The 11299-nt window shown below is 43.9% G+C and overlaps 1 protein-coding gene across 10 annotated transcripts; it reads left to right on the forward strand.

Annotated features, from left to right (window-relative positions):
* Nucleotides 1-781: 781 nt before the first annotated feature.
* Nucleotides 782-6616, forward strand: LOC120645478 (pentatricopeptide repeat-containing protein At3g23020-like). 10 transcript variants are annotated; one of them, XM_039922269.1, is made up of 9 exons: nt 784-1294; nt 1442-3810; nt 3903-3926; nt 4015-4123; nt 4334-4918; nt 5212-5316; nt 5409-5751; nt 6170-6240; nt 6319-6616. In XM_039922269.1, exons 2-4 carry the CDS (start codon nt 1463-1465, stop codon nt 4034-4036), a joined length of 2394 nt encoding a protein of 797 aa, XP_039778203.1. In that variant the 5' UTR covers nt 784-1294; nt 1442-1462; the 3' UTR covers nt 4037-4123; nt 4334-4918; nt 5212-5316; nt 5409-5751; nt 6170-6240; nt 6319-6616. The 10 variants fall into 10 exon arrangements, with proteins under 10 accessions (XP_039778249.1, XP_039778203.1, XP_039778209.1 ...); XM_039922275.1 differs by having other exon boundaries at nt 4785-4918; XM_039922281.1 differs by having other exon boundaries at nt 786-1294; nt 3903-4123; nt 4785-4918; nt 5409-5562; nt 5659-5751.
* Nucleotides 6617-11299: the final 4683 nt, after the last annotated feature.

The following is an 11299-nucleotide window of genomic DNA, read 5'->3' on the forward strand; positions in this document are numbered from 1 at the left end:
AATATTGTCCTACCATGGGTTAACTAGGCTCAAAAGATTCATCTCGCAATGTACATTCAAACTGTGCAATAAGTTATTTTATTTACCCACAATTAGTGTTCCATGCATGCGTTATTTGCTATATTTAATGTTTCGATGTGACGGAAAGTTTGGAAATTTTGGGGGAACTAACGCCGTGTTTAGTTCCCAAATTCAAAATTCCAATTTTTTTTCCGGCACCTGCATGAAGATTTAAATCTAGACGAAATAAAAAACGCATTGCACAGTTTGTCTGTAAATCGCGAAACGAATCTAATGATCATAATTAGACCGTAATTAGATGCTAAATTGATACAATAATGCTACAGTAAACAACCTCTAATGACGGATTAATTAGGCTCATTAGATTCGTTTCGCGATTTACAGACGAGTTCTGTAATTAATTTTGTGATTAGTCTATGTTTAGTACTTTAAATATAGAAATGTGTTTTTTCAAAAACTTTACGGGAGGCAACTAAACATAGCCTAAACACAGCCAATGTCGCAATATATAAACACTGGTATCAAAATCCTGACTCCATGTACGAAGAATGAATCTGAAACATCAGGAAGGTTATGTATGAAAAATTCATAAATTGTTTTAAAAAAAACCAGAAAGCTAGAATTCCCTCCGCACCTTGTTCTTCCTCTGCTGCCCAGTCTCGCTGCCGCAGAGCCGTGGCCATCCGACACCTTCCGCGCCTCTTCCCGCCACAGCGGAGCGGAGGCGTGCGAGGATGGGACGCCGAAGCCGACGGAAGCGGAGCCGCATCGCCGCTGGATGCCGTGGCCGCCGGCCTTCAAGTCCCGCCGTGCAGGCCATGACTCCCAAGGCCCAAGCCCAGAAGGCAAATGCGGCCTAATTATCCATTCACCAGTCTAGCTCGTTTATCTTCTTCCTCACCTCTCTCTCTCTCTCTCTCTCTCTCTCTCTCTCCCCCCGCAGCAATGGCGGGCTGACCGCAGCCGCTGCCCGAGGCATCCTATGGGTAAGGCCTCCTCTGCAAACAAACCGGCCGTCTCGCGTTTGTTTTAGCTCCGCCCCTGCTCCCGCCGCCCGCGGTGCCGTCCCAGCCTCACGCACCACGAATCCTACCCCATCCCGCGGGGCCGCATGTCTCTGCACCACCGAATCCGCAGCTGCAGACGCGACTCGTAGGTTCTGGCGTTCCGCCACCCGTTGGCGGTGAAAGAGATCACCCACCACGCGGTCCAAGGTTCTCGCCGCCGCCCGCCTGCCGCCTCGGCCGTGAACGTGAACCTGCGCCGACCACCGGTGAGTTCAAAGTTTAATATTCTGATCAGAAAGTTTAGGTTTGATGTTGGAAATTTCAAGCCCAAAGTTCCGATTCGAGATGAAAGGTGAAATTTGTCCCAACTGTTCCCAATTGCTCAACAATACTGTCATTACACTGGTTTTCAGGGTGGATAACGGCAGGGCGAGATGCTGATCCCGTGCGATTGCTTCCTCCATGTTCCTGCACCGCCACTGACTCCAATACAGAATTTTACAGCTTCAGCGCCCTGCAGAGATAAAGGCCTCACTTTGCAGATCAACTCTGTCTATGCACCAGCTAGAACCTATGAAATTTGCCCGGAATTGACAGTTCCATGCACGGTTGCCAGACAGACTGGCAAAGGGAAGAAGAAAGGCAACTGGGCCCATTATGGTGGGTCGCTTCCAGCAATGCTGGAGGCACTGGATGATGTCCAGGACGTTGGGGAAGCGCTTTGGCCGTGGAAGGACACGCTGAGCAACCGAGAGAGGACGATCCTTCTCAAGGAGCAGAAAGATTGGAGACGGGCGGTCGAGATCTTCGACTGGTTTCGCAGGGAGAGGGGCCATGAGCTCAATGTGATTCACTACAATGTTGTGCTCTGTACAGTTGGGCGAGCCAGGAGATGGGATCTCATTCTTAATCTGTGGCATGAGATGCATTCCTGTGGTGTGGCACCAGATAACTCAACGTATGGTACATTGATCGATGTATGTTGCAAAGGGGGAAGAGAACGGGCAACTTTGCTTTGGCTTGGGGACATGTGCAAGCGGGGTTTGATGCCTGATGAGGTCACTATGAGTATTGTGCTGCAGGCACTTAAGAAGGCTGGAGAGTATGAAACGGCTGAGCTTTTCTTCAGAAAGTGGTCCTCAGACTCAAGTGGAAGAATGGAGGGACACCCTCGCTACAGCTTGTACACATACAACACCTTGATTGATACTTATGGAAAAGCTGGTCAACTTGAGAAAGTATCAGATACATTCAATCAAATGTTGAAAGAAGGAGTTGCGCCAAGTGTTGTTACTTTCAACACAATGATTCATGTTTGGGGTAAACACCATAGAATGGAGCGAGTTTCTTCTTTGGTGAGGATGATGGAGGAATTCCAGTGCTTTCCTGACACTAGGACTTACAATATACTGATCTCACTGTACAGAGAAAGCAACAATATTGATGTTGCAGAGTACTACTTCTGGAAGATGAAGGCAGAAAATTTGGTACCAGATGTAGTGAGCTGCCGCACACTCTTATATGGATACTCTATCAGTGGCATGGTCACTAAAGCAGAAGCCCTTCTAAAAGAAATGGATGAGAGGGACTTTTTGATAGATGAATACACACAATCTTCTTTGACGAGGATGTATGTAAATGCTGGGATGCTTGAGCAAGCATGGCATTGGTTTGACAGATTCCGTCACCAGATGAATTCTGAATGCTTTTCTGCAAATATTGATGCATTTGTTGAGAAAGGATACATAGTTCTTGCAGAGAAGGCTTTTATATGCTGCCTAAAGAAGAAGATGCTCAGTGTTTCTGTGTGCAATGTGATGATCAAAGGATATGGGTTGGTAGACAAGCTAGATGAGGCATGTGAGGTAGCTGATGGCATGGAGATGTATGGCATTTTACCTGATTACGTGACATACAGTTCTCTCATTCAACTTCTGTCAACTGCTAAATTGCCAAAGAAGGCTCTTCACTACTTGAAAAAAATGCAAGCAGTAAAACTGCTGTCAGACTGTGTTCCATACTCTGTGGTAATTAATAGCTTTGCTAAGAATGGTGATTTAGGAATGGTTGAATACCTATTTAGAGAAATGATCACTTCAGGGATCCGTGCTGATGTTTTCCTCTACTCTATTTTAATTGATGCTTATGCTGAAGTTGGAAAGGTCCAACAAGCTACAGCATATTTTGGTTTGATGAAAAAAGATGGCTTATGTGAGAATGCTACAATCTACAATTCTTTGATAAAGCTCTATACAAAGGTAGGGTATCTTGCAGAGGCCCGAGAAACATACAAGCTACTCAGATCATTGGATACTGATACCAGCCTTTATGCATCTAATTGCATGATTGATCTCTACAGTGATCATTGTATGGTGAAAGAAGCACGTGAGATTTTTGAAAGTTTGAAGGCCAGGGGAAGCGCAAATGAATTCTCATACGCAATGATGGTGTGTTTGTACAAGAAAATTGGTCGCTATGATGTAGCTCACAGGATTTGCCAGGAAATGCAAGCTCTAGGACTTCTGACTCAAGCACTAAGCTATAATTCTGCTATCCAAATGTATGTGTCTGGTGGAAGAATGGAGGATGCTTTTAAAATATTTAAGATGATGTTAGTATCGAACACACCGCCAAATGATGCAACATTCAAGGCACTAAATGTTATTCTAGTAAGAAGTGGAGTTACAAGGAACGAGATTAGGAAGCTAGAATTGCTAAGAAGAAATAACACTCATGATTGCTTGCATCAATGGTACAAGGCACTATCCCTTTCCCTTCAGCTGTAAGATCAAGCGTGTGTTCTTTTCAACATAGTATTATCGATCAATCTGCTACAAGGGCACACCCTTACCCTTTCGACATTGACAATTGTAGGAGTAGAAAAAGGAGTACAAGAAAGCAAGTAACTTCATAACTGATTTCAAATGGTTGAAATGTTAGATGTAGATACACAATTGTGATTATCTGTCTACTGAACTCTATACAGAGAAGGTGCATACCATTTTTGAGTAAAAAATGTTGATAGTTGATTGGCAGCACAGAGAATTCATGGAAATCATTTTCACATATGTGTGGATCCTGTTAGATCTCTGCAGGTGAGTGTTATTACTTATATGCCCCCAGTTTCTACGTATCAGAATTTAAGGTACATGCTCTTGCAACATCATGGTTTTGCTAAAATTTAACTGCTTCAGCTTGTATGACTTCCACAAAAAGATTCTGAATTATGATGATCTCCAACTTTGCGATGTTTTTCTAAGTTCTGCTTGTGGTGATTTTACTTATTTTACTTAATTACATCACAGTTACTTGGCAACATAAATTTTCAACAATGGCATCGTACTTCTTGCAGGGATCTACTATGTTATTGATAATTTCTCCTGATAAATCTGCAGTATATATTTATTTGACTTATATATTCAATAAATTTGTGTTCCCTTCTTGGTGGCTCATGTTGGATTTCAGCTCTAGCCTATCACAACTTCACTGCTGAAAGCCTCAAAATTTAAGTGCCAATTTTATGGCATGACACGTTTTTCAATTTGTGTCACTTTGTATTGAGGAATGTGTAATATTTCACCAAAAATATACAAGTCAGAACTATAAATATAATATTAATTTTAAACTTCTCTGATCATCATACTCCAGTGCCATTATTTTATTATAATATGCTCTTCTCTAGCTATTTATTTTTTCATATTAGCGCACACTTGATCACTAAGGACATCTGTTAATAATTTTCTGCCTCCTGTTAAGGCTGTACGGGTTGTAAGCAAGCACTGTTCCTTTGGCATTGCGAGTGTTTTACATTTGCAGCACATAAGAAATGTGCACCATGGAGAACTGCAGTTTGCTGTAGGCACCCTTCTGATTGGCTTCCGCAAACTGAGGTATATCATTTTTTATTTGAAATTGGTCACTTCATGTTGTCATATATGAAATAAATAATAACAGCTTATTGAGTCTAATTTGACAATAGGCAAGAGGGGAACTTTCTAGTATAAGTATTAAAATAGTTTATATGCATATAGTCATTGTATTTTCTGCAAGCTCAGTGTTGATTCACCTGTCACATTTAAACAATGTTTTTTTTTCTTTTCATCCCTAGCTCCATGGAAGATTAAGGCCTCGTTTGGTTTTTTTTAGTTTAAGTCATAAGTCCCGTCACATCGCATGTTTACAGACCAAATGAAGCGGGATGGTGATAAAAAATAGAAGCTAGAGAATAATTACTTCTGATATTCCTTATTTGGCTGAAAGGATATCTGCTTACCTTGCTCATGTCGTGGTAAGTAATATTGTCGGCATTATATACTTCGTGAATTACCAATGATTATTTAGTTATTTATGATTATGAAATCTCTACTACTAATTCTGTAGGTATTTCTTGCCATAAACATTGAAGCTACGCACGGTGCTGTTAATGCCAAAAAACGTGAGGTACAGGTGCTAGAGAAGAGGTACAGGTGCTAGATTTTCTCGGTGGATTTGGACGCAAAGACCTCAAAACTACTGTACATTTTTTCTAACATAAGTATAAGCTTCTTTACAGTAATTCTAGCATATTAATTTTTACATCATTCTGTAAATAGTTGACAAGTTTACGGAGGGAAATAGAATTCATTTGCAGCACGAAGGGCTAAAAAAAAAATGAATGGCCAGACTATAATATCGATGATTGGCCAGTTAAAGAGATCATCAAAACAGCCATCCGGAAAGACGGGTATGTATGAATTATTTTATAGTCTGGCATTTTCCATCATATTTCTAATTTCTGTAAATTTATAATTCTAATTTCTCTAAATCACTCTGTATTTGATGTTGCTCTGGTTGTGTACTGTAGTTATTCATGTGGTTTATTCCTAATAAAATTCATGGAATATTGGAACGGATACATCCTATGTAATGACGTTAATCAGATATATAAAAATGTTTATCACCACTGCTTCATGTTCATTAATTGAGACATTCATTGGTATATGTTCAAAATGATGATATTAATACTGTAAAATAGGCTATGATGAAATTCACGATGAAGCTCGCTGGCATTTTATTATCAAGTAATCTTAACATACGGAAAGGAAGTTAGCAATCAAACTTCTGATGAGTTTTGGGCTTTTGTTTCTTTGATGAACATGAAGCTTGGCAATGATGAGCGCTCGGATATATTGTGTGACTACATCAGTGCAATTGATGATGACAACATTTTGAGGTAAGCAAAGTTTCTTTAATAATAATATATCCTTGCTTATTATGAGTTCTTATGCTATCTCTTCTTGCTATTTTATAGAAAACCTTGGCTGCGGAGCTTTGAACCATACAACATTATCTGTAAAGGACCTCCAAAATGTGTTAAGAGAAGATCAAAGCATGTCTCCGCAATGCTTCAACATAGCGGTTCGCTTTCCTGCATATCACTGAGTTCAGAAAATTGACATACTGCAGTAATAATATTCCCAAACATTTTATGGATCTATGTTTCTGTGTAAGTTTTCTTCCAAGCTTTACGCATCCTCAATGTTATTCTCATCATTGAAAATCAGAATTTTCAAGCAGCAATTATTTATCTAAATTTCCCCTTACGCAAATAATGTGACTTAGCGTGATCACCAGAAAAAAAACATAGTGCCCAATGGCTAATAGCAATTGGTGATTGGAGAATTTACGTAAGGGTTCTTCCTCTCTATGTCTAATTCATAGATTATTACGTTATATTTAATGTTTGTTAGTTTCTCTTGCCATAGACACACGCTGGAAACTATGTGCAGTATACCTTTATATACTTTATACAATGTGGTTTCATAATATTCAATATTTTGGGATATCCACTTTTATGCTGCACTATAATTTTTTTCTGCCCGTAACAATGCACGGGCATAATCCTACTTTAGTAAAAATAGCTAGCTGGCAGACCGTCCACGGTAGGGGTCCGTCCTGATCCCCAGCACTATGGGCATTGTCAACATTAGGGATGGAACGGTAAGAAAAAAGAAAAACAGATGTTCAAAATATTTGAATCTGTTTTCGTACATATCCGATCGGCTTCCATTCTATAAGATGAAAATTTGGAGACTTAAGACGGATATCCTAAATATTTGAATCCATTTCCATGCATATTCGATCAGCTTCTATCCACCTCCACGAACCCAAAATCCCCCTACGGACAGGTGTCACAAGGCGCAAATTCACAAGCACATCGTCTGCTGCTTTGGAACACATACACGATCAGACGCACAACAAATCAACAATCATGGCGTGGATAAAAACAGCAAAAATAAATCCAAATCATTGCAAACCACCAGATACAACCATTATCACCATCATGCATAGGAAAACCGCGAAGGACTACTTTTAGCCGTTACACCATATCAGGAATACTCTTATAACTGACAACAGCTAACACTAAGCCCCTTCTCAACTACACCTTCCGTTCCAATGCAATCTTCACCTTGCTGATCTTAGCTTGCAAGTCCTTGATGCCAGACTGTAGCTCCTTGACACGATTCTCCAGGCAATGCACCTTTGCAACCTCTTCCTCTAACTTGTCAACCCTTGTTCCCTTCTCTGTTGCACCACCAGGCTCCTTACCATGTCCTGCATGTTGCACACATCAGCAAAAATTAGCAATTGCACTACTAAAGTGCAACAAAACATATATCTTATCAGTGCACAATAGCTAAGATGAAACCATACACGTTTAATTTCTAACAAAAAGAAAAGAAAAGAAAAGGACGGAGCTGTAGGCACTAAAACTGAGCAATCAACACCTGAAACACCAAGCTAAACTATCTAACAGTACAGCATGTCTTCTCAAATGGCACGATGTATAATATAATATTCCTCCATCAGTCCCAAAATATAGCGAGCTTTTTGCCGATTTAGCACTTCAAACATTAGGCTTCTCCGATTTACCATCGCAAACAATCGATTCGCCAATTTTCCACTCCAAACGTGGTCGCTTTGCTTATCTAGCCACTGTGACCAGCTTACTCCTGGCCCCACCCGTCATATCCTTCTTCCCCATCTCGTCCACCTCTGCTAAATCGGCAAAAAACTCCCCTCGTCTCTCTCGTTGCTTCCGTCAAGTTGAGAACAGCCACTTCCTCTCTGACCGCTCATCCTCGCCGGCGCTCGTGGCGCTGCCCAAGAGCTCGCTCACCGCCACGCAGCTACCGGCGCAAAGGGGCAGGGGCCGCACCGCCGTCACGCCCTCGCTCCCCTCGCTCACCGCCGCCGTGCTCGTTGACGCGTAGCAGCTGTCGTAGAGGAGCAGGGGGCGCACAGCCGCCGCGCCCCCGCTCACCGCCGCGCAGCAGCCGGCACAGAGAGGGCAGGGCCCCCCGCTCCCCGCGGCCGTGCAGAAGCCGGCGCAGAGGGGCTAGGCTCGTCACCGCCGGTCTGGGGCAGATTGGGAGGAGATGGCTGGAGAAGAAAGATCTGACGGGTGGAGCCAGGGGTAGAGTGGTCTCTGTGGCTGGATAATCAAAGTGCAAGTGTTATGGTAAATGGGCGAAGCTGATCTTAGACGTGGTAAATCGGCGAAGCCACTTGTTTGGACTGGTAAATTGGCAAAAAGCTCAAATATAGCTACTTGCATCCAAATTTTGTCTCATAATATAGCTACTTTTTTAAGTTCCCAAGTGGGTTTTTCGGTATAATAGGCCTAAAATGCCCATCCATGCAAATTAATTATGGCATACATATCTGCATACAAGCTAAGTAGGAAAGCCATGTTATTCTCTTAATTAGTGCATGGTAACTAAAGAAGATAGACTTTTACTCTCCATCGTTAATATTGTTACAAAAGCTCTTTATTTGATCTCATCAAAGCAGCTATCAAGACCATGGTAACAGCCATGGTTAAGGATATAAATTGAGTTTATTGCTATGCTATGAATCAGTTTTATGGCTGCCATTAGAAAGAGAAACTGATGTTCTAAATGTCTAGTCTTAACTAGGTTGTAATCTCCCTATATAAAGGGACCTTGAGATCAATGAGAATATGGCTCTATTCACTACATTCTTGTCCCTACAATTTTCATTCTCTAACACATTATCAGTACACTGCTCTACACTGAGCACACACAGAAAAGGAGGAGGAGATCGACGAGAGCAACAAGGGTAAGATGCCGAAGCACTTACCCAAGATCCTGCAACTCCGTCGTCTTCTTCGTGAGCAGCTCCTGGAGGCTCTGCTTGCTCCAGTGCGCCGCTCTCGTGGTCGCCATGGCATAGCTCCTACCGATGGAGCTCGCCGCGCCGACGACCTCACGGCTCGTCAGGGCCCCCCGGTGCCGCCTGATCACTGCACCGCCGAGGGGCGCATCCTCGTGAGCTCCCCGCGCCACTGTCTGTCCCATGGATGGACAGCCAGGGTGCGGGTGGAGCACGGAGGGTCGCCGGCAGCGTCTGCTACTCATGGCGTCGCCTCGCCACGCCGATCGGTGACGCCGCAACGGTCTTCCTCGCTGGTGTACTCGCCGATCCACACGCCGGTCCGCTCTGCTTCGCCCACGTACTCGCCGGCGACGCCGCAGTACACCCCGACGCCCCTGGAGCCACCGGGCTTCGAGCTCCCGCACACCAGGGCTGCGCGCCGGGGCGCCCTCCCGTTCTACGACGAGGGGGAGAGCTCCTACGTCGCCGACGAGGTCGTCTTCAACGAGCCGGAGCTCGCCCCTCCACCCCCACCTCAGGCGCCGGCGGCCATCGATGAGCTCGGCATCGCCGAGCCGGCCATGGCGCCTCCGCTCCCAATCCCGCTTCCACCCCCGGTCCCGGCGCGCCGCAAAGCGACGGCGGCGGCCAACCGCCGCCCGGGCCTGCACGGGTTCATCCCGACCGGGGCGTCCCTGCGTAGCCCCGAGGCACGCCCACCTGGCTCCGGCGAGGGGGAGGCCTAGGCCGGCCCGACCTGGACGCGAAGGGGGCGGAGAGGGGGAGATCCGGTCGAGCCACGGCCGGATCCGGGTGGAGGGGAGGAGGAGCATCACTGCGACGGCGGCGGCGGCTGGTGAGGGGGAGGGGGCAGTTGGGGCACTTGTATGTTGTAGCACTTGGACTTCATTGTTTTGATTTGGCATTGGGTTGTATATATGCAAAGAAAATTTGAATTCCTTGATTCAATCATAAGATCAAGAATATGAATTTTATTTGAATCAAGCCTCCAATGCCTTTGGTACCTACACACATTCATCCACGTTTTGATGGTACCCAAACTAGGTTGGGTCCTCTCAAGTTAGGAGCAACATACTTTGGCAATGCCTTAGTATGAATAGCGGGATGTTTTGCAATAGTAACAAATGAGGTACCATTACCATCCTTTCTAAGCATAATATTTGCATCAATTGAAATAGGCTTAGAATTGTTACCTAAGGGACATGAATAAGCCATGTGTCCCCTTCCCCGGCATAAGTAGCATCTTCTCTTTTGTTGAGCCTTTTCTTCCTTACTCATTTGATACTTCTCATTGCCTTGCTTCTCATTGTTTGCTTGAGCCTTCTTCTCAAACTTGTTTGGGCAACCCGAAGCTAGGTGACCCAATATTGCACAACTATAGCACTTGATGTGAGCATGTGGATTCTTGTCTTGAATCTTGTTCTTGCTTAACATCTTGGCATCTTGAATATGAGTTGGATGCCTTGCTCTTGCCTTGCCACCCCTTCTTGTTCTCTTTTTCATCATCTTCAAGTCATCAACTTGATCATCATGGTTGATCTTGACTTGAGGTTGGGGTGCCTTCTCTTGCTCAACTTGTGGCTTTGGTTGAGGTTCTTGTTGCTTCACCAATTGCTTGGTTGGGCACATTGAGGTGAGGTGACCCCAAGTGCGGCACTTGAAGCATTTGACATGTTTAAGCTTCTCTTCTTCCTTCTTCAACTTGAGCTTTTCTTTGTTGGGGCAACCATTTGCAAAGTGTCCCATCTCATGGCATTGAAAGCACATGAAATGAGATAGCTTCATTTCTTCTTGCTTTTTCATCTTCCTATTATATTTATCCTTGCCCCATTTCTTGTCTTTGGCTTTGCTCTTGTTGGAACCAATGCCACTCATGTCACCGAAGCTTCTTTGATTTTTGATTATGCTTTCAAGGGTGACTTTTGATTTTGTCCATCTCTCTATTTTGTTGCTCAAATACTTCACTTGACTTTGGAGCTCTTTATTTTCTTCTACAAGGTTAGTCTCATATTGCATAGTAGAAGAAGAACAAGCATCTATATGTGAAGTACATGGCATAGACAATAAATCATCACATGAGGTGGATACATGTT

Source organism: Panicum virgatum, chromosome 1K, assembly GCF_016808335.1.
Source record: "Panicum virgatum strain AP13 chromosome 1K, P.virgatum_v5, whole genome shotgun sequence".
In the NCBI taxonomy this organism is placed as follows: Eukaryota; Viridiplantae; Streptophyta; class Magnoliopsida; order Poales; family Poaceae; genus Panicum; species Panicum virgatum.

Bases quoted from the DNA above. Each gene is read 5' to 3' on its own strand.
- LOC120645478 (XM_039922263.1), top strand. From the start codon at position 1,463: ATGCTGATCCCGTGCGATTGCTTCCTCCATGTTCCTGCACCGCCACTG. The intron at 3,811-3,902 runs GTAAGATCAAGC...TGACAATTGTAG, and splicing joins CTATCCCTTTCCCTTCAGCT to GAGTAGAAAAAGGAGTACAA. The intron at 3,927-4,014 runs GCAAGTAACTTC...AACTCTATACAG, and splicing joins AGAAAAAGGAGTACAAGAAA to AGAAGGTGCATACCATTTTT.